We start from the raw sequence: 25,000 nt of genomic DNA, 5'->3' as shown, positions 1-25,000 counted from the left end.
TTCAGATTAATTGCTTTTATGTTCTAACATTTCTTGTATTCAAACGAGTGTTCAGTATCAAATCAAATCTAATCAAATCCATCTCAATTATTCAGATGAATTCAAATTCATTTAGTATGACAAGAAAGAGTTTTTGAATCCAATGAAAGTTAATTATAAAATGTTACTGTACTAATGTAAAAAAGAGCAATAGGTATAGGTATGTTGCTTTAACTCACAGATAATTCTGACGTCATTTCCTGTGACTTTGAATCTGGTTTCTGTGATTGGTCCCAAAGTAAATCAGATGACACGGATTTTCACAGGAGCAGAGGACACCGCAGGACACCAACATTTGACCATACACCAGGAAAAGGTTTTCTAAAACTGTTACTTTGATTGATCTTCATTCCCTCGCGGTAAAATAAATCTTCAAGTAAACGGCATAAAGAAACTTCTCACAATAAAGTAATGGGACGACCATTAATATTGATTATTTTTACATTTATAACAGTAACTATACTCATGTGTGATTATTGAAAAGAATATACATTATGCTGTTATAATATACTTATAATATACAGTTATAATATACCGTTTAAGCGAGTGCAGCTGCATACACTTTTTTGAAATGTCCAAGTCTTGTCGTAAACCTTTTAAAGAAGGAATTGCACGTCTCATGTTAATTTTCCTAACGGTGTTGCATGAAAGATCGATAAAATAAGTTATTCAAATATATGATAAAACCAATTGGAACTTATATCTTGATTCAAACATTTTTGAAAATAAATTTTAAAGACGGGTATTGACAAAAATTAGCCAAATGATTCGAATTTAAATCAAGCAATAACCGATTTATATGATTTTTAGCGTTGAAATGGAAGGGTATCCCCGGATTTCAGAAAAACTGCCTTCGTGAAACAAAATAAATTTAGCATGAACATGTTCTTCAAGTTTTCCACTAAACAAATGTCGCTTTAAAATTTTGTTACACAGGGGCATTTTATTTTGTAAATTTCACTGATATTATTTTGAACTTTACGTGTACGTTGATTTGCCTTAGTAATTTATGGTCTACTACATGGTTCAGTTGGTAAGGTCATCGAATTTTACATAAGGATTTGATATTATCTATTCCAGAAGAATGGAAAAATTATGTTAATGAAAATGAGTACAAAAGAACATGCTTTCGGCCAAATTTTCTTATTTCATATAGAGATCAAAGGATAGTTTTACATCCCGGTACAGTACGAATATTTTATAATTTGTTAATTCAAAAAATGTTTCGAGAACCGCTGTCAAATATTTATTGGCGAGATAAACTCGATATGAAAGATAAATCATTCGTTGAAAAGTGATGGGGAGTTATACAAAACACCAGATATTACCAAACTGGATTTCAAAACATTTCACAATATTATATTTTCATATGAGAAACTTTTTAGGATAGGGAAGTCTGATTCTGAAATATGTCTACTTTGAATGCTAGAATGCGAGGACGTAATGCATTTATTTATCAGATGTAAAGAGTTGGCTGAATTTAAGAACACATTTGTTATTTATCATCTTGAATCGTTATTGAAAGATTGTGAGAGTGGTGTTCAAACTTTGAAGTATTCATGAGAGTGTATTTTTTGTCAATTATTTTATATCAGTATGCAGATTTTGCATTTAGAGAAAACAGATTTTTTGCAAAGTGAAAAGAAAGTTGATATTGAAAGGCTTTGTAGATATACATTGAGACATTACATTCCATGTAACCATTATCAATTGACTGTTTTAGAAAAGAAAATGAACCCGTTTAAAAACTTTTTCTTACATAGAAATCCTCTATTGAAAGAAACAGAGGGAATATTATTGTTCATATTTTAGATGCAAAGTGTTTTAAATGTAATTGTAACTGATGATTAGTCTGTGATATATTTTTGTTTCAATGTTAATCAATAAGAGAGAGAGAGAGAGAGAGAGAGAGAGAGAGAGAGAGAGAGAGAGAGAGAGAGAGAGAGAGAGAGAGAAAGTCATCGACTTCTCTAGGTAACAATGTTTTCTGTTTTAAAATGACCGGGTTCGAATCCCTCACGAACACATTTATATATATATATATATATATATTACGTTTTCCATCTAGATTTTCTTTTTCTTAATTGAAACACACTTCTAGTTTTTATAAATCTTTTGTCTCAAATCTCTGTTTATTACAATGTGCCGAGTTTGAAATAAGCCTCCAACCTGGACACTGTTTAGTTTGTGAATTTGGACTCGCAACAAACACGCCCAATGCAGCCTGTGAATAAAAAAACTTGTATGTTTTTCTGAGTGAAAGGTGTTGACAAAGGCATGGTGCCTTTTACGAAAAACCATTGTGAACTTTGCAAAGCTTTGAAAGAAAATCTTTAACAGTAAGGCCAAACAGGGTAGATTACCGTTAAACAGTTTAAGTGGTTAAGATAATGTGTATTCCAGTAGCAAATTGCTATAATGGTGAATCAACGTTTTCAGATGTAAAATAATATATTCGAGTATAAGAGCTGTGATAGTATTAGATATTTGATACACTCGTAACGTTTAACCGTATACATTGTATCTGATACTCAGAAGAGAAAAAAAAAAGAATTTGAATTTCACGATTTCAAAAATCATGTTTAGACTACATGTGTAATGCATTGACATGTAAAATGTATTAGGCTTGTCCTTCGCACTGGGGAATCCTACAGGTATTCTTAAAAATGGCAAATACGCAATAAGAGTATACATATGGATGAAAGTCAGTTTACGTCACGAGTGCTGGCACGGAGTTCTGATTAGGGAAAATTCCCGCTTTGGTGCAACACTCTCTTTGTAAAACTGTGTAAACAGCACTGCCTGTGGGCGTAAAACGAATTTCAGTATAATGATAGTTTTAATATTAAATCGATAAATTCAACACTATTGCACATATATTGCGCGAGTCTCAAAATTTTATCTTTTTAACACCCCCCCCCCCACACACACACACACACTCCTTATGCACAACTATGTACTAGTAAAATTTTTTCTTTAAAATACATATAATCCCATTGTAGCAATGGAATGTTTCAGAAGAGGAAATTAGAATAATATTTAAAATATTTTACAGAATCATAGTTTTAACCGTTACAATAATAACATATTTCAGCAACATATTTGAGCCCCCCCCCCCCCCCCCCCTTTCCCTGTTGTTGTAAGGATAAATTGTGATTTATTCACAAGCCCAGAATTAATTTTCCGTTGTGAAATATGCTTTGATCAGGATATCTATTTGCGAAATACTCAGTATATGAATGAGAGGCCATTTTATATCAAATCATTAAAACATATTATACATGAATGTGAAATATTTTTATACTATATACATTTTATTTCTGTTGCCTTCACTGTGACTTGCTTATTTTTGACGCGACTTGTTCTGAACTGTATGCTCTCGACTGCCTCTACTTTCCTTATTTCCACTCTCAATCTTTCCAAGTTATTAATTGTGTGATAAAAATGCCGAAGTCTTGTTGCTTGTAAAACTGTGTGAACATCACTGCCTTTGAACATAAAACGCAAATCAACATACTGATAATTTTAATTAATAATAGAATTGGCTACAAGACCATGATCTGGCCTGAGGCATCTTATAATTAACTGGAAAACTAATTTGATTGTAATGTATATATGTATACAGCACAGCCAGCTGCGAGACATTTGGCCTACTGCTTGTATTGAATGTGACCTTGACCTAATATAATGATGAATTACTCAAGTAGGTATGTCTACAATTAGCTGGCTGCCCTTGTAGTCCTTGATAAGCTGCTTAGCAGCAGGATTAACAAGAGTGATACAAGTTTAAATATTTATTGAATTCATCAGAAACAGGAAGCAACAATAACATATATGGTGGAAAAGGTCGCATACAATTTTTTTGTGGGGACCCGGGGAGACGGCAAGTGTACCAGTTTAACTACCAATTCAATTCAAATTATTCTCATATTGCACAAAACAACATTGAGAAGATATATACACAATGCTAAACAAAGAATTCAGTTGATGCAATGCATGAAAGAGTGTACAGTGTATAATTTTTAACCTGGAAAGGTAACTCTCTTGTGAATTATATTTACGCAAAGTAGGGGTAATACCGGGGGCCCAGCCTGAACGGGTGACCACGTTCTAAGGGGGGTAGAGATATCTGCGCATCTCACTTGTCTCCTGCGTGCTACCTGGTTTAATTAGCAAGTGCGGAGCAACCTGTAGACCCTCCTACAGTTGTCGCAACATGCACCAAACCTGAAGCATCCCCTCTCTTGGTAGGAGGTGGATGTGGCCCCAGCTATGAACTAGCCGAGAGCCCCACGAAGTAAACTTTACCAACTTATTCAACAAATTACTGTTTTCATTAATATTGACTGACCCTTGACCTATGTAAGTGGTCATCTGGAGGGTATACCTTAACTACCAGCCCCGTGCTTTAGTAGCAGGTGGGAGGAGAGCCGGGTTTGGCGCAGAATTAGTGATCAACTACCCCAACGCACTCCCCAGTCGCCACAGACATTGGGACAATGTCCCCCACAATAAATTTGATATACATTAGTGCCCTAAATACTTAACTTAAAACTACTTATTAAGCCAACATAGGCATGTATGTGAATTACCTAACGTAAAACAGGAGTAAAAGTAGGAATTGGCTGTCTAGGCCAAACCATGGAATCAAAGGCGTCACTGAGGGGAATGGGTGCTGTTTTTGTCTTGGGAGAGAAAAGATTGTAACCCTGCCTGTAGATTATTGAGAAATACTTGGTTTCCCAAGCCAGATAAATGGGTGCCATCTTGACGGAATAACGGTATGTCTGAGAACTTAATAATAAGATCATGATCTATATAAAAATCTTGAACTCCCTTGCCCATGAACTTTAGCATTAGTTTGTTTAACCTTAGACGTTTTTTGTTGATTTTGGGTGCGTCCTTTAAGTATACATGATGCTAATAGCGCCTAGCAAGTAAACCTGAGCAGATGAGTTTGGTTGTTGGCCATAGAGCATTGTATCTATCTAACGTGCATTGAATCATGTTGCCGAGGGATTGGGAAGTGATGTCGGGGGACGTAAGATCATTTGATCCAACATGGAAGAACAGGAAGTCTGGAAGGGGGGGGGGGGGGCATTATTGAACATGTTTAAGATTGTCTTTTGCACTTAATTCCACTTAAGGCCCCGAATACCGTTCCAAGTGATCCTTGCTGGTAGGTTGAGGTCAGATTCCCTTGGTCTGTGCTATGCTGCCAACCCAGCCCAATACGGGTAAGATTATCCGATTATCCAGATAGACACAGCTGGAATACTTAGTTTGAATTAGACATGTAATATTAAATGAACCTTGACATTCATAGGGATGGCAAATGGTAGAATTAATACTATCAAAAAATTAATTTATGAGATGGGGCGAATGTAGGTCAAGTAGGCATTGGAATTCCATCGCCCCATAGCTTTGATCTGAGTGTCTGGAACCCCCTGCATGGCCAACTCGGTAGCCATACTTATACGAAAACTATGAGACCTGTAATAACCTGGTACCTTCAAGTATGAAAGGCATTTTTGCAAAATGGATTGAAATTGAAAACGTGTTATAGGTTTGCCATTGATATGTACTAGCAGAGTACTTGCGATGCTAGGTCTTGATTTAACGTAAGACCTGACTAAGTTTACTGGACAGAAAGCTCCGAGGGTTTGCTTGTTAATTGTTACAGTGGTTGCCCGTCTAAACTGATCGGTATAAGACTTGGGAATTGTGAGTGAAATGTGCCCGTGGACAAGTAGGTCGGATAGCTGTATATGTAGCACTTCGCTGACTCGAAGCAAACCAAAATAAGTTAAACAATATGCAGCTGTAAATAGGGACGATTCGTAAGGAGATCTGCAAATGGTTGGCAAGACCTGAATAATTTTGGTAAGAAACTGTAGGGAGATTTATTATGACCAACGGACCTCCGGATACCTTGCAATGTTTAGACACGATGTAGATGTTTGTGGTGTCTGAATAACCTTGAAGTTTATGAAAGTGGGAAATGGCGTTGATGTAAAGTTGGGCTGTTCTAAAGGCACCTCCTCAAACAGATAAGTAGGCTAGGTAATGCAACAGCTGATTTACTGGAGCGGGCCATGATTGACGCAATTTGTACTGGGTGTGAAAAATTTCAAACTGCTGTATTGCTGTGTTATAAGTCAAATGGGTGTTAGATGATAATGAGTTGTGTAAGAGTCTTGCCGCTTCTTCCTTTAAATGTCCCACAGATGTCGGGGTAGGGGGTTGGGGAAGAATTCTGCTTCTGGCGGGAGACGTCGGAATCTGGCCCACTGTGAAAGAAATATTGAATCAGCAATAGTTAGATTTTGTGGGGATACAGGTAACATGAATTTGGATATTGTGTTGTAATGTGAGGAGCACGAGTTTTCGAACTAGGCACATGACCCAGGGTGGATTTGCTTGTGGAGTTGTTGATAATGTGGACGACAGACATGGTATCGATGCGGAAGAGGGGTTTGGAATTTGGAAATATTGGTGCCATAGGATGAGAGCTACTACTACGGGGAAAAGTTCTAAGAAAGTCATATCCTTGGTAATGCCCAGAGTAGACCAGTGTAAGGACCAGGACCCTCATGCCCATTTGCCGCTGAAATAGACCCCAAATCCACCCTCGTTGCCCCCAGCACTGTCAGTAAATAGTTGTATTGAATGGTCATCTAATGCAAGGGTTTTAATAATTAAAACACCATTGTAGCATTTCAGAAAACTAGTCCAGACCAGAAGGTCCAGCTCGATGTTGACAGATACCCGAATTTTGTGATGTTGCTTTTTAACACCGATTGTGACATTGATTAAGCGTCTGCAGAAAGCACGACCGGGGGCTACAACTCGACAGGCAAAATTCAATAGCCCTAACAGAGACTGCATTTGTTGCAGCGTTACCTTCTTAGCCTGGAGGACAGCTTGAATAGCATTGCGTAATTTGTGAAGTTTATCAGAAGGTAGTGACATGGTCATATTAAGGGTATTGAATCTGATGCCAAGAAAAACCAAGTCAGTGGTTGGTTCCACAGTTTTATCTTCGGCAATGGGGACCCTAAAGTCAACACACAACGTTCTAAAGGTTTGAAGTGTTGGCGCATTGTGGTGAATAGTTTGGGACGCAGAACAAAACATCCTCAAGATAATGTATAATGGAAGGGTTTGGGGAATGTTGTAGTGTGATCCAGTGCAAAAGGACGCAAATTAGTGACACAATGAACAGCTGATTGAAGATCCAAATGGGAGCATCTTGTCAAAATAATAATGCCCCTGAAATTTAAATCCCAATAGGTCAAATTCTGCAGGATGTATAGGGATAAGGCGAAAAGCTGACTTAATGTCGGATTTAGCAAATGGACAACCTTGACCCAGGGTAGCTATAAAGCTGACTGCATCGTCGATGCCTGAATAATGAACGAAACAAGCTGCCGGGTCAATGAAGGAATATCTCCGTCCTTCTTGGGAACTAAGCCTATTGAGGAGACTTTGAGATTAGTAAAAGGTAAAGTGTTAAAAGGCCCTGCAATCCGCTGAAGGGATAGTTGTTTGGTGATTTTTTGTTGAACTACTAAGAAGTTGGACTGTAACCTTGGTAAATTCCGACATTACAAATATTGTAAACGAAAACCAAAAGTAAAACCTTATAGTAGAAATTTAGCGTGCTGGTATCCTTGCAAATAATGAACTAATGCAGCAGTATTAATTGGTGTGTGACCTAACGAGTATATGGAATTATTGCTTAGGACACTTAACTTGAGGGTGCTTGGCTCTGCATCGGCTGCATGCGTGGCTATATCGGCATCGGGTTGACTTTGAAAGGGGGGGGGGTCATTCGTCTAGGAATCTACTTCTATTACCGACTGAACGGTGGAAGGATGGGCACCCACGGCCTCCAGGGAGCACTGTGATTGTGACTCCGGACTGGGTCGCTTACGGGTCCCTCTTCCACGGGATGGTGATACCATGCCGTTGCCATGTTTGATTGCCTTGTCTGGCATGTCGACGTTGGGCTGTTTTCCACGGCCTCGGTCGAGAAAGGTGATTTAGGTAGATACCTGATGGGAATAAATCGGTGATGTGGCTCGATGGCGATGGATTCTCTCTTATTTTTTCGAATTTTTTCTGATGTGAACCGTGGAGATTTCCTGCTGAAGTGAAATTAACTCGTTCCGCGTTAGGCTTGTGGTGAGATAGTTCGAACGAGGTTGTTTCTTATACTGTAATAATTCAGATGGCCAATCTTAATTAATTGTGGACTATTTGATATACATCAAATAATCTTGATTAAATCGATAAATTAATTCAATACTATTGCACATGCATGCGCAGACACCCCCTCCCGCCATGCGCACCTATGTACCTAATTAAAAAAAATGAAATTCATGCAACAATCCCCTTGTAGCAATGGCATGTTTCAGAAGAGAAAATTTGAACAATATTTATAATTCGCATATATAATTATTGAATAAATTGCAACATATTTGAGCCCCTCGCCATTGTTCTTGTAAGGATATATTTAAAAGATTTATTCACAAAACTAGAATTAATTGGTGATTTTTCAGTCTTTAATAGCAAGTGGCATGTTTGGCTATCATGGGGGGGGGGGGGGGGGGGTCATCGTGGTTTGCATTACCGGACATGCCAAGGAAATAAATTTAAGATGTTCTTATTTCTAGACGCGGAAAAATCAAAGATTAAAAAAATGTTTTCGATCCAGCCGAATTTCATCGATTTTTTTTTTCTTGTGTGTGTTATTTTTTTTTAAATAGCATAGATTTAGTACCTGTACCCCCTCATACATAATGTAGTGATAATAAATTCCTTTTGAGGCTTTAACATTTTAATCAGATTTATTGTTTGCAGTCGATAATACACAACTTGTATTCGAAGCCATATTACATATTAGCATGGCTTATAAGTCCTTAAATCTTTCAGTTTATGATACAAGCATCAAACTTGGGACGAGAGGTCCTAGTCCTACATGTATATACTTTGAAAAAAGAACGTTAGCCACTCAAAACATTTCATTGGCGGCCATTTTGAAAACAAAATGGCAGATAATAACATTATAATGCTTAAGAATCAAACAAAAAGTATTTACAAGTCCATTCGATAAACATACCTGGTTGCATTGACCTAAATTAAATGAAACACACCACTAAAACGTATTTAGAAGATTCACAATAATACAAACACAATAAAGAAGCTAATCGTGCCTAAGGATGGGATTTTTGGTGGTTTGTTAGCTTATTAGTGCTTTTTTAAAAGTTCATTGAATTTGTTTATTTACAAATTCCTTCTTGGTTCTGTTTTATTTTATTTTTATTTTTTTTACATTTGTATAATTGCGCCCTATTCATCACAGTTACTGTTGCAAAGCGAAGTACAAGATAGGCTTAACCGAAAACACTTGCACCGACATCGACAATCAAGTTTGCACCTTTTGTAAGTTGCTGACAAGATTCTGCAATAGGAGGTAACTTTGTCCATACAACTTCCCATATGTTATCCTTTAGTTTCCATCCCCCAGTCAGCAGAGGTAATGTCTTCCATTCTGCAGATTAACGCCTGTTCCCATATGCAGCTTGCTTGATATACAGCTTTGCTAGTGTGTTATATCAAAGCTGCTCTCGTAGGTGGAATGGCATCGAACGAGTTTTGCTTTCTTGCAAACAAATCGAGTATGGCGTCGTTGACTCTTCCTTCTGGACTTGATCTATCATACAGAGCAACCACAAACATCTATATGATATCAAGATCATTGTTGTCGATGAATGTAGGGTGTTTACTAAATTTTGTAAATACACTGGATATCTCTGGACAGACGTTCCAAGTTTGCCAAGAAGATTTATTTCCTTTACCTTTGAAGGTAGATACATTGCCACATCCCGTAAAGGCATGAAAAACTAAATCCCTGCATATTTTTCTAGTCCAATGGCATCCTTAATGTCATGGATAGGAATCCATCTCGTGTTCTTGCCCAGTCCGAACTCAATCCATAATTTTCTTACAGCTGCATCACCAAACTGCGCTGACACATCTAGCACTCTGTTATATGGAATACTAAGGCTATGGTCATACAGCTGTTTTTTCCCTTGTTTTCGAATACACAGATATTCCAAGAAATACTGGAAATGGCGTTTTGCGAACTTTAGAATGTCGGTGTATTTTTGTTTCCTCCTTTTGTTTGGCATAACAGTTATACTGCAGCTGCTGTGACATCAATTTTGGAGGCACCGAATTTAAGTTGTGATTTAATATCCGCACCGTGTTCAATCATGCACACAAACTGGAGAAGGAGAGATGGAATAGAATATTCAACACAGTAATCATCGAAGTTCCATCAACAGTTGATTTGTGATCCATCATGTGCCTACGTAGCTGTTTTGAATGCTAACAGTACTTCTCTACCTTTATAAGGACTTCGAGTTCAGGAATTTCTGCTAACAATTGTTCTTTTAGTCTAGTTGAGTTAACAGTGGGTTTTTTTAAAACTCTTAAGTTGTTACAATCGTTGGCAGTAAAGGTTTATTAAGTCTGCCAACCAAAAGACTATTGGTCCTTCCATGTTCGTTTTAGTCTCGATGACATATATCAGCAGCTCTGAGAAAACTAGAGGATAAGGTTCCTTTTCTGACGCTGTTTCATCACCTTGATTTACTTTTCTTGCCCAATATTTTCTTTACCTATTGTAGAGAGGCGAAGATAACGAATAGTGATCAATCTCATAACTCCTATGAGCAATGCAAAACAGAGAGTTAGGCAAACACGGACCCCTGGATATACCAGAGGTGGGGTCAGGTGCCTAGGAGGGATAAGCAACCCCCGTCGACCGGTCACACCCGCCGTGAGCCCTATATCTTGATCAGGTAAACGGATGTATCCAGTCAAAATCAGTGTGCCAAGAACGGCCTAACAATCGGCATGAAACACGTCAGACAGGGAGCTGTCAAACAGGAACTGTGATATTTCAACTCCTGTGCAAAGACATCCCCTCCACGTAGTGTTGCAAGCAATTTGTCATCATTCAAATTTCGAGCACACTCGTTAAGCCTTTTGTCGAATTGTATTCCACATCTCAGCTCAGAAACTGAATCCTCTTTCTCACAAAGAAAAAATGCTTTATTTTCTATGCTTATTCTTCTACTCTTTGAAGGGATATGAGATTGGCTCTCTGTAACGCCTGACCTTTTCCTTGCCCTCTCACTTTTGCTGTTGCTGAACTTTAGTCTACAATTTTGATGGTATTTTGCATCATGCATTCGCAAGGGTTTTTTTCAATCCCTTCTCTATCATCTCATCTTTTGGGATTTAGTATGATTGGCATCTGGTTTATTTCTTTAAACAGAGGAAATTCCTAGTTATCATAGCCCAACCATCTTGATCTTTGCTTGTTTCATACCGCGATGATGGTGATTTCAACTCTTCGCCTTTATCTGACTGGCAAGGGCAACATTTGCTCCAGTCAGTGGTAAGCGAAGATGCCAGAGGTGATATGTCTGACATTTCTGATACTAGCTCGTATTTCAATAAAGTTCCAAGTTTATTCGCTGTGTTCATTCGCTATAATTTTCTTAGATAATTTAAGGCCGAGGGTTCATCCTTTTACCACCTGAAATTATCTACATGTAAAGCATATTACTGTATGGGATACAACTAGAATCGACCTAGATTTTGTAGTTCTACCTCTAGCCCAATCGTACATCCAGTGTCATTTACGTCCCGTGTGATTTGTAAACCATCCGGATAATTATAGCCCCAATAACCCTTTACTCGGCTCTCCTGTGCTGGTACATTCTGTCAATCCAGGTGCTGTTATCACACATTTAACTTTATAACTTTATACGATATATACATGTAGTTAAAGGGGTTTGCTTGAATGCATTTTGGAAACTGATACACATTTATTACATATTAGCTGACACTGAACCCCATGCTGAGTTACACAACAGTGGTGTCACCAGTGTGCCCTAGTTGGGCTTTGCCATCCACTCATTTAAACAGTAAAAACAACGTGCTTGCCCATTAAAATTAACAGTGTTCTTGTTTTAAGTGAAAAGAATCATGAGACAATTATGAATGCATCAGTTAGTAACGATGTAGTGATGCTACCTAAAGCTCATGATTGATTGATTGAATATTGTTTAATGTTCCTCTCGAGAATAAGCTCATGAAACTAATCATTAAAAAATGTAGAAAGAATAAGCTTTTATCCGCCATATTGGAAAATGGCCGCCATTTTGGAAGTTTCGGTTGGCTAACGTGCTTTTTTAAAATTTGGGTGCTAGGAGACTGCATGCAAAAGTTGGTGCTTGTATCACAAACTGAATTTTTTTTTTATCATATACAGAAATAAAGTGCCTGACTATATGCCTAGTATTTACGTACATTGTCCCGGTAGCACGACTTTTACAAATGGAAATAACAAGTATTCAGATCCGTCACTGTCAGTCTTATTATGTCGTACGTCAAAACGTAGGCATGACGTCACACATCATCTTACCCTGCCTTTCATGGGGAAAATCTAGAAACAACCGGAAGTTCCGTGAACTCAAGTACTACGCATGATGGTGCACTGAATTTTCGAGCTAGGTTCCCACAAGATTAAATTGATAATCCACGTAAGTTCACAATCATTGTCCAAGGTCAATCAGATCACGCGCTCGTCCTTTTTCGTAACCGGTAAGAAGACTCAGACGTAGATCGGCGCAAGAATTGCATCAAATCAATGCATCTCTTCGCCAGAAGCGCGCCCATGGATGAGGTTAAAAGGCCAGAACCGAATCCCTGAATAATGTGTTATTTATATTTTCACCACAGATTCAGTTTTGGCATCATTAACGTCTTATTCACTCTAATACATAAACATGTAAGTGGAAATTGATAGTGGTACAATACCTTAGATGTGAATAATATTTTAGATGCATTTGAAAGTTCACATTTCATAGTGTAACGTTCGACTGTGACGTCATAGTTTAGTTTATGTATACGTAGCAACTAACTCTGATGGTGTCGACCCACATACATGTACAAGTTTCATTTGCGGTTACGGAAATAGCCGAGTAGTTACGATTGAGTCCAAGGTGTGACTTTGCGAGATCTCATCCATTTTTGACAAGGGATTTCTGGTATTGGCGTAAAAAAATTCTTGTAAAGGTTTACATTTAGCTCGGATTATTTCCCGCGGTCTAGTCATTAGAGCTCGCAGTGGCTCGCTGCGCTCGCTTTAAGTGGAAATTGATAGTGGTACAATACCTTAGATATGTATGATGCAAAGCTCACGTTTCATAGTGTAACGTACGACTGTGACATCATAGTTACAGTTATGTGTACATAGCAACCAAATCTGATGGCGTCGATCCACATACGAGGTTTATTTGTGGTTACGGAAATAGCCGAGCATTTACAAATGACTTGGTGAGATATCCGCCATTTTTGACGAGGGACTTCTGGAATTGGCGTCAAATTTTTTCTTGTTAAAGGTTCAGATTTAGTTCGGATTATTTCGCGCGATTTAGTATTATATGGGGAAGACCTTGTAAGTTGTTAGGTCTTGTGTTCAAATCGTTTCCATTGATGTATTATCATACAATAAAATGTGTTCAAATCATATATGTAGATGTCTACTATTCATTCAAATAAAGATATTTTGACATATTATATTTCATTATAAAGAGTATAGTTATAATGTATTCATTTTTATTTCATGTTTTTTTCCTTAGCTTATTACATAAAAAAACCCAACAACACCGGTACTGGTATCAGTATTAAATATATGACGATAAAACCTTACTACTTTTTATTCCTTGTATTATTTTCTTATTTTTGGAAGGGGGAAAAGGCTACTATGTAAATATAGACAGCACTTCAATGACCACTGGTCAAATTGGACGACTAGAATCATTCTTTGTACCGACTAAAGAGAGACACTGCCTTACGTTCTGGTACTATATTGATGGAGCTTCGAGTGCTGTCCTCAGAGTCAAAACAAGGGTAGGTTGTAAATATCCACACTCACACATTATGTTATTGATATTATATACAGTAAATTACACTTAGTTATCCAAGTTTTGTCTAAATAAGGAAATCAGTAGGTGCATGCACTACTGATGTTAATGTACAAGGACGATTTTTTTGAGATATGAATTCCTAATACAGTCTTGAAAGATGAAGATAACGAACAGTGATCAATCTCATAACTCCTATAAGCAATACAAAATAGAGAGTTGGGCAAACACGGGCCCCTAGATATACCAGAGGTGGGATCTGGTGCATAGGAGGAGTAAGCATCCCCTGTTGACCGGTCACACCTGCCGTGAGCCCTATAAACGGAGTTATTCGTAGTCAAAATCAGTGTGCCAAGAACGGCCTAACAATTGGTATGAAACACGTCAGACAGCATTTGACCCAATGATAGGTTGTGTTGGCAAACTAGATGGTTATAACGACCATAGAATTGCTTACTATAAACGAGAGTGTTGGAACCCCTGCACCATCACCTTGTTTGTCAGTAGCCTGCTTCGATTTAAAAACTGATGATAAGCAGAATAAGCTCTTGCGAACAAGCTCTTGCGTATAGAATTAATTGAGAGATTCAACATCATATGCAGGTGATAATGGAATATTGCTACATACATATGGGTAGTTGACGATGGAGAAACCAAACTCATCCCATTTGTCATAAAGTTGAGTTGTTAGTTTGCCGTTAATATCTACTTTCAATAAAATATCTAAGTATGAAGCAGAAGTGGACGACTCTGTGGTGTCTATTACTTTGAGTTCACAGGGATATATCGAATCGACATATGAATGAAAGTTATTATTGTTAATAGATGATATGTCGTCGATATATCTAAATACACAGAAATTTAAATTCAGCATTGGGGAATAAAACATTGCATACATTTTATCATCTCAATCTTGATAACAATTATGTATGAATGCTATCGTAATCCGTCATGTCGAATAGTTGACCAAAGACCGTTGTCCAATTGCGAATTTGTACATAAAGGAATTGTTTTTGTCCAGTGCCGCTGTGCGACAATTTAAGAGTAAAATTGTGAAAACTCGTAGTTTCTTCCCATAAAACGCAATAATCAAAAACACAATTTATTATTTGAATGACAAATAGGAAACAACATTGTAAACAATGGCATTACTTCTTGAACATTACCAAGCAGTGTAACTGAAGTGTAATGCTTCAAATTTATGAATAAGTAATAGGGCGAAAACTGTCCGGAACTGCCATGGATCGTCCGATACCCGACATACTGGACAGCATTCGACTTATTACTTGGTTTAAAGATCTGTATCATCCCAAAACATGTTCAACCAAGACAAGAACGTTCTTGTGTTTATCCATGTGTCTGTACTACGAAAGCCGCTCGTTTTTTGAAAAATAAAAAAAAAAATATCTAACTCATTACAACGAGTTATTTATTTCGTTACGAGTTAGTATATCGTTATAACGAGGTAATTATCTCGTTATAAGGAGTTAGTATCTTGTTTTAACGAGTTAACTATCTCGTTATAACGAGTTAGTTATATCGTTATAACGAATCAGTATCTCGTTATAATGAGTTAGTTATCTCGTTATAACGAGATAAATAAGTCATTATAAAGAAGCAATTTACGGAAGCGTTTCAGGACCTTCTTTAAGATTAATTATAAAACAAGTTGTAGCTATGGTATAATTACATATACATAACGAAAAAAATCATCAGTAAAAGAATTTTTTTCTTAATCGACTTGTAGTTCTCAAATCCATCTTCATATTGATTTTAATATATTTTGAATTACACATATGATGTATAAATCATCAACGTATATTAATTTGAAGAAAATCTTATATGTGGTCCGTGTAGGAGTTATGAGATTGATCATTGTTCGTTATCTTCACCTTTTATGTGACTGAAGTCGTACATACTATAGTATTTGAATAAAATAATGTTGAGCTTCTGTGGGGGTTTTCTGTAATTTTTTTAACAGCAGAAATAAAACCAAATTGAAGTAGTGGGCTAACTTGGCCCACATTTTCATAAAAAGAAAATTTAAATTCAAAATCAGGCACGTAGAATTAGGAGGGGAAGGAGTCTAGCCCCCATCTTTTCTGGCAATGAACATTATGTGTTATTTTCATATGCAAATAAAGATATATTGAGTGTCTGCCTTCCCCACCAATTTTTGATACATGTAGTAGTAATGAATGAGAAGACTGTATGCTTGAAAGTTATTAATTGAAGCCCTGTAGCGTATAGCGAAGGATGAACACCCTTTCCCCGATTTAAGAAATCAAATGAAAGCGTGGGGGAATATTTAGGCAGTTTTATCTGATGAAGACCCTGAATTCCCTCCCCACCCACGAATTAGGATTTTGAAAACAAGATAAGTTATTTCATATGCGTGACAAGAATTTTAGATAAGTCAACTTCCAACTTCTTCGACGACTGCCCCCTCCCTTGAAAAACTCTGCAATTTGCCTTAAAAAGAAGTACATTTAGTAATGATTATCTGCCTGCTACTGCTACCTGGTATATCTTCACGAATGATTGTATTTCGTGTATATTTCGTATAATTTATTGGTGGATTGACATTGTGTAAGTGTATTCGAGATATGCATGTAGCCTTGCTGATACCAATTTAACTAGGAAAATATGACAAACCATTGTTGCACAATTCGACTGGTTATTAAAACGATAGAAAATAATCATATCACTTCTTGTTGAATTCAAGAAAACACATCGTCATTTATTCAATTGTTTGGGGTAAGAAATCAACATTTTAACGACGACTAATAGTCTTATATAATAGTCATTGTACAACAATCGTCTATAAGCTAGAAATTTTATTTTATCATGTAGTCAACAGATGTTGAATTTTCTCCACTCGATATAATGAATGCTTCCATGTCTTCATTTTTGACGATTTGAAAAATTTCTAATCGCTATGTTGAGTTTTTTTGAAAGATGAAGTCCGTTTGATTAAAAGTTTCCATAGATACAAACTCGTTATAATGAGATAACTAACTCGTTATAACGAGATACATGCATTAAACTCGTTATAACGAGATAACTAACTCAGTGTAACAAGGTAACGAACTCATTATAGCGAGATGCTAACTCGTTATAACGAGATTAGTACTCTTTATAATGAGTTAGATTTTTTTTAACTTTTCAAATATGAGCCTTTCCGGCGGGTACCTGTAAAGTGCGAAACGAAATCGAAACGAAACGAAAGTTAACGAAATCTACCGAAACGAAACGAAATCTACCGAAACGAAACGAAACCCACCGAAACGAAACGAAACCGATTGTATAATCGAACTCTTTTAATTATAATAATTAAAAATGGTATCTCAGGCCCCTGTTAAAGTTTACACATATAAATAAAATTCGCCTCCCCTTTGATGTAGGTTTTCGGCTTGACTGATACAAAGTTTTAAAAGTTGGAAAGGGGGGGGGGTAAGCACAAATCACATAAATACCATGTGCAATTAGCTTCGGATCCATAAATTTCAGAACGGGAGGTTACAGTCTCACAGGTCAGAGGTCTGGGGAAACACACTAAACGAGGGATGGGGTCGTCGGCGTTGGATCCGCTTTTGGGCATAAATACATGTTTCAGTATTTTTGTTCTAAAGACAAATATATGTATACATGTGGATATTGTGTATTTGTATGTAGTATATCAAACGGTGGATTCTGAATATGTCCTCCCGTTCTCTTTGTGATTTCTGCTTAAAATTCCCTTGTTCATAAGCCTTTTCAGTTTACAAATTGCCGACCTCCTCCTAATATTATTGCATTAAAAAAATTCCGTTTCAGTCCCGTTTTCAATTTCCGGTCTTAGCAACACCCCAAATGTCAATCTCTCACCAGAGGGGGTATTACGCTACGCTACAATGATAACTCTGGGTAGAGATTGCCCAAATGTATAGAGTTTTTCCATTATTGAAAGTACTCGCACCTCAGCAGTTAGAGATAAAATAAGAGGTTAAGAGCTCTTCCTGCTTTCAATTTTCTCAGACACCAGCTTCTTCAAACAATGTATCTATGCCCAAAGGCGGATCCAACGTCGGCGACCCCACCCCTCGTATAGTGTGTTTCCCCAGATCTCTGAGACTGTAACCCTCGGTTCTGAAATGTATGGATCCGAAACTAATTGTACATGTCATTTAATCAACTACGGATATGTACTTTGTGCTACCCCCCCCCCCCCTTTCCAACTTTTAAAACTTTGTAACAGTCAAGCCGAAAGCCTACATCAAAGGGGAGGAGAATTTTATTTATATGTTGTAACTTTCACAGGGGCCTAAGATACCATTTTTAATTATTAAATTAAAAGAGTTCGGTTATACAATCTGTTTCGTTTCGTTTTGGTAGGTTTCGTTTCGTTTCGGTAGGTTTCGTTTCGTTTCGGTAGATTTCGTTTCGTTTCGGTAGATTTCGTTTCTCACTTTACAGGTACCCCCTTTCCGGCCTTCGTATCTGTTCATATCAGTATCTTAATAAATTATTACAAAAAGTCTTAACAGTGACTATATAAACCATGAGAGAAAAATAAGAGCTCCGAAAAATTTATCAATGTTGCAGATCGTTGGTTTCATGGAATGAGATGTATATAGCTAAGTTAGATATATACATCTCATTCACCAATGGAAAATATATTCATAATATTAAACATAATTATAAAGAAACATAGGCCTAGTTAAAATTATTATGAGTAGAACTGTAACTCTGAACACCTATGCATCATGCTGACCAAGTTGTAGACCTACATGTACATCCACAGATACCCGAAGTTTGATAAATCTAATGCATATAACAGCCCCAACTAACAAAAAATTGAATATAGATTCAATACCCCCCCCCCCCCCATTTTATATAATTACTCATCAAGTAAAATTCAATTATAGCTTACAGACTTCATATTCTATACGAAACAATATTAAATATGCAAGCAGTAACTCTGGAGTTTATAAGGTCAATGATCATGTGCACATTGCACCCCTGACGGAAGGAACTGTGACCCTTTGGTCTATCAAAATCGCTCCTACGAAGGTCCGAGGATTATTATCATCACAAAAATCAACGTCATCTAAAACTTAGTAGCCATCAGGAACCGTTCAGATGATATCTTCCCGAGAATGGCGAACCCGTCAAACCAAATCAGTTGCCTGCTCCAATACAAACGATTGATACCATGAGCAAACCATGGTACCAACAACTGTAGCCCGGTCAGGACGTGAAGGTGGCACAGCAATTCAAGGAAGTAACATTCTGTGACCTTGTGTATTTGTAATATTTGTAGTTTCTATTCTTTTTGTAAATTTTGTAAAGTTGGACACAGTAATCCCATACTTTAAGCTCAATTATCATTTCATTCATGGTGTATGCATTTGAGCATAAAATTGTTTCACTAACCCAATTGCATTTATGTACACCAATCTAAACTTCTGAGCCATAACAATCAACATTATTGAACTTGATCTGGACTAATACACTCTTTATAGAGGAGGAAAGATGTATTGCTTATTCCACTCGGCTTGAGCGTCCACGGGAAAGAGAAAATTACACGTGCGATATCAGAGGACTCCAAGTCCGACCGAAAATCCTGAAATACACACACACCTCAAAAATCACTATCTCTCCCCACCATTTTGAGGAGGAATGTCCCGATGCAGATAAGTTTAACTTGTAGCACTGTAGTCTGCAATAGACTCATACAATCTCACAAATAAATTAATGAATGGCACTTATGATTTATAGTATAATAAACTTTACTCTATAAAATCATAACACTTTAACAGTCCAAAAAGTTCACAACACAGAACATCACGGTCACACAGCACATCAAGAAAAATCCACGAACTGGAAAGTCACACCACAGAGTCACACACGGTTACGAACTTCGTTACATGAACATGTCACAGGACAGATGTCATCATGGACAGACGCAGCAGGACATGGAACACCACACCATAGCACATCACAACTTCCAGGTCAACTGGAACCTTACAAAGAAAAGTATTGCAAACCCCAATATTATATTCCACATTTTGGAGCCCTGCTAGTGTGGAGGAGTTATACCCCTCACACAACTTATTAATTTTCTTTCACACCCCCTTGCGATGACTGGGTTGTCCCTGGTTCACTTGAACCTGGGCCACATAGCCATCACTCAATGACCAACGAGAACTTGAGAAGCCACCAGCAGTAAACCCATTCCATTCATTACCTAGAGGTTTGTTAGCAGAAAGCCTCTCAGTCCGAGAAAAAACACTACTATCCCACCAGACCAAATCGGATGTAGACACGATCCCCGCATCTACAGAACCATCCCCGGGTAACTACCATCAGACCAGCATACAATGATACATTTGTCAGGTGTCTTGGGGACAGACTCCCCTGGGAACCTATAGGCCAATGCTTCAATAATTGATGGGGTATCTGTAATAATCAGAGTGTTCCCCTTGGCAATACCATTTAGCACTACCATTGAAGCTTTCAGCTTCCACTCTCGCATGCAATACCCACACATACCTCATTACAAATCACAGCGCATGCATTCATCTTCGCCTGGAACAACCTAGACTCACCATCACGAAATGCATCCTCACCCCCGGACTCTTTCTCTGCATCCGAAAACTGGTCATCCACTGGATGCAACATCAATACCCCACTGTCCAGCACTACTGGTTCGACCTATTTTGAGCACCAGCCTCTGAGATGTTGACAGCAAAACCAAGGGAATGCCCAGAGTTACCATGAGAAGTCATATCATTATGGCAACCGATACTATGCCCAGTGTCCTGCAACTAACCACCCTGGTGACTAACACCTGCCTCGACCAACCACACAACCCTCTCACTTGTGCTTGGTAGCACCTCAGTCTGTGCCGACCGCGTGTTCCTGACCCTTATATTATTCTGGACCTTCTGAACATCTATACCTGTCAGCCACAAACATCCACTGCTTACCCCCGACACACAACCACTTTGCCTCACTGGCACCCTAACCTCATGACATATGCCGACCATGCTGCTTTGGAGCTAACTAAGGGTTTACGGATCATTTGTCCCAACGTATTTTAAGTTCTGGTCCCTGGAGACGGTCCAACAGACACACTGGCTAGACAATTGGGATAATCCCTACCATCATCCCTATAATCTTCTGTATTGATATGCCTAAGCAAGGGAGATTTAGACCTTGACCTCTTATGATGTTTAATTCCCTGTCTGACTGGCGAGCGACCAAAATGCATCCCCCTTTCTCCGTTGCTCATATGCCCCACAGGAACATCACTTGTCTGGAACCCTAACAACTGTGCACCAACACCTGGTCAACCCTGAGAGGTGTACTGGTGACATGGGGACGTATTGTTTGATCTGTTCTTGGATTAAACCCCACATAATAATGAATATAAATCTAATTAGCGATTGAGAATAATTTTGATTGTTGAAAACCACAAAGCGGTATAACTTTTTATTTTTGTGACGATGGGGTGTAGTTTTTTTTAAATGCTGTGTAACAACTGTGCGTTTAATTTTATCACAATCTGACCCCATATCAATTTAAACAAGGATTGTGTTAAACTAGAAAATATTTCTTGACTGGGGTTTTGGTAATGAGATAAATCAATGATTACGCTTTGGGATTGCAACAGTAAGCCGTCCGATGGGCGTAAGAACACGCCGTTTCCATTGCTGCATCATTGCAGTAACTTTATGTAATTGTTCTTTAAAGATCTCTGTCCACAATCTCATCTCTGTCCACAGAAACATTTATTCCTTATAAAGAAAAAATGCCCCCCCCCCCCCACAATCTAGCTTCCATCTGGAGTGATGGAAGACTTCCGCAGAGAATTTTTTTTAAACCTATCCAAACGATTTTTGTTTTTGCACTGTTGATTTTCAAATCGAAAAATTTTGCATACATTTTCAATGTTAAAGGACTGGCAGAACCGGAAGATGAACTAGCGGATCTAGCGGAATTGTTCGTTTTGTCAGTCATTTTAGTGCTTTATATTACTAAATACGCAGCTTCTGAAGATTGGAAATGAAAGCGCCAAAGTTTTGTTAAACGTCTTTGGGTTTCTTACTATTTTCACGCACGCACCAACCCACCCACCCACCCACCCAAATACACACAGAAAGAGAGAGAGAAATGGGTATAGAAAAATCAAGAAAAGTAGTAGTATAATATATATATATACATATATATATATGTGTGTGTGTGTGTGTGTGTGTGTGTGTGTGTGTGTGGTATAGTTTTATATTGTATATTTTTTGTAAAAAGTCCTGCAGTATGGACGAGACTACGCTTCTGAATCTGAGAAGGTCGGGCACAGGATGGATGCAAGCTAGGGTCAACATACCAATGGATGTTCATGGACGAAAAATCGTTTTTGAGGCAGAACGCGGAAATTCTACCTCCGACGTCGCCATTGATGACGTCTCTTTTCACAATAAGGAGTGTTCTCCAGGTAGTGTGATTTGATACAAATTACGATGTAATTATGAAATAGTTCGGATACTTGGATGTGCAATTTATATTAATGAAATAATTCCTATGTTTTCAAATGCTATGTACATCCGTACTAATGCAGATATGATGTCCATAGTATGTATGCATTTGCGAATCGCAGTGATTAGTTTTCATGAAGAAAATTACATTAGTATTGGATTGAACGGAAGAAAAATTATATAAACTCTTTCGGTTTGATTTTCAAAGCGGACAAAAAGCCAGAAATTTTGAACAAAAACCAAACAATTATCGCGAGAAAGGGAGAAAGGGTTGTGTTGTTATGCAATGCCACTGGAATTCCCTTTCCTAACATCACATGGGTGAAAGAAAGTGCCTGCTCTGGGTTCGGAAGAAATGTACAACCCCTGGTGATATCTAATGTGACACAAAATGAAGCCGGGACATACAAATGTATCGCCACCAACCATCTTGGACGTGATGAGACGCATATAAAGCTGGTTGTAAATGGTAATCCATCATTTGTTTTCTAAATACTAACCTGATAAGAGCAGTTAGGAAGAATGATGATAAGTTTTAATTCAAACAAGATCATTGAATATCTGTCTTGCGGAGACTCAACAAAATAACAGAAATCTGTTTGGCGAAGTTACATAATTAAGACCCTCGACTTACAGAGACTCACACGTGCACATTCGACACGACGAAAGAATTATGTGATTGGCAAAATGTTGCAGCTGTAGACCAGCGGGATTGGATGAGACAGAGGGGCACTACACCCTCCAGTAATACGGGGCCTTCCAGTGACCATAGCCTTGGCAGCAGTAAGTAATGAGCTTAATTTGTAGACCTATCATTTGGTGCACCTGCTCCGAACTACAAGTATTACACTTTAGACTTATACCACACTTTTAGTCCGTTCTGTTTAAGGTGATTTTGGGATAAACATAACATTTTCCTCGATCCTCTCTCGGTGTCACTTAGTCTTAAAAAGTGGCTCACTACACCCAGAAATAGTGTCTCAAATCAGTACGAATTGATTTAATTATAAATTGGTGATCATTTTGAAATTGATTGCATGACCCCCTATCAGCCAACAAAGTTTCATTTGGATCTGTTGAAGCACTTCCATAAAATCACGAGGACAAATTTCTTACTAAAGAAGAAGAAAATGATAATAAGAATAATAATAAACGGAGCAAAAACAATATGTCCCCGACACTATGTGTTCAGGGATATAATAATAAGTAACGGAGCAAAAACAATATGCCCCCGATACTATGTGTTCGGGGATATAATAATTTGAAACGGAGCTAAAACAATATGTCCCCAACACTACATGTATAGCTATGTGTTCGGGGACATATTTTAATATTTATATTACAAATCGCATTTTCCTCCATGAACCAACCAATTTCAACACGCGACACAACCCGATCATATTGCAAACTTCCGTCAGAGTTCGTTTGCTTACAGACCATACTCTTCCAGTTAGGCATTATGGGATAGCAATTTCTTAGGCCGCATATACGGTGTGACGTCTTCATCTTTTCATCAGTTTATGTTTAAAATAAAATCCATACTTTTATATTAATGCTCTTCATGTCAATATCTTCAAACTTTTAACTACGAACTACTTCTTAAGTGTTATTTGCCTGCGTGATAATCGCGGACTCACAATATACAAATATGTATATTGTACTGCGTCACATAGGAGGGTCTATTCGTATGGAGGGTAATCGAGTTCAAAAATCCAAGCATGTAAACTTGTTAATTGAAACATGCAACCGTGTTAATTTCTGTTTCAACTATGTATGTTTGTAACTCAGGGGGTGTGAGTTATGTTTCTCAGAAATGTATACCTCAGTGTTGTACTCTTCCTTTGTGTCATCGTTTGATTTCTGATTTTACATTTCTCTTTATAAAAATGCATCATTGTTTCTTAAATTATACGCGGTTATCCCTACAGTATTTCCGTTTGTAGACTTAGTATTTACATAGCTGTACCTTACAGCATCGCATCTTACACGTTACAAGTCAACAAATGTCAACAAATTTACATGTTTGTCGAATTTCGATACGACCATATATGGAAAGACAACGGTAATTCACGATTACTACCGAGAACCGCAAGAAAATCAGTGTGCGGGCAGAACACAAGCGGTATTCTCGCGAAATTGTACGTACTTGGGTGAATCGTCACCAATGAACAATGTATTTCCGGGGTAAATGTTAACGTATTCAAAAAATTCGAAAAATTAATCATAATATAGTAATATCTATTAGATCTAAAATACCTTACATATCTAATTACATAACGAATTTTACGAGGTACAACTGGACTGAAATTACATGTTAGTTTGGTACATGTAGGCTATTTTTTTCTTCAATCATATCTAGGGCTAAAATAAATCAAAATACGTATATATTTTTTCATTTTTCATACATTTTTCGGAACGACGTCATCGACCTTATCG

General features: G+C 37.7%; 1 protein-coding gene across 1 annotated transcript in view; it reads left to right on the top strand.

Annotated features, from left to right (window-relative positions):
- LOC125671000 (MAM and LDL-receptor class A domain-containing protein 1-like) overlaps positions 1–25,000 on the top strand; it is a 121,758-nt gene that overhangs the window by 47,579 nt on the left and 49,179 nt on the right. Inside the window, exons 8-12 of the mRNA XM_048906476.2 lie at positions 221–355; positions 13,874–14,034; positions 22,338–22,524; positions 22,773–23,033; positions 23,201–23,347. Coding sequence (XP_048762433.2) covers positions 221–355; positions 13,874–14,034; positions 22,338–22,524; positions 22,773–23,033; positions 23,201–23,347 — 891 coding nt within the window. The remainder of the gene's footprint in view (positions 1–220; positions 356–13,873; positions 14,035–22,337; positions 22,525–22,772; positions 23,034–23,200; positions 23,348–25,000) is intronic.

This window comes from Ostrea edulis, chromosome 4, assembly GCF_947568905.1.
Source record: "Ostrea edulis chromosome 4, xbOstEdul1.1, whole genome shotgun sequence".
Taxonomy (NCBI): Eukaryota; Metazoa; Mollusca; class Bivalvia; order Ostreida; family Ostreidae; genus Ostrea; species Ostrea edulis.
The sequence above is the reverse complement of the archived record's forward strand: the minus strand, read 5'-3'. Positions and strand labels throughout refer to the sequence as shown.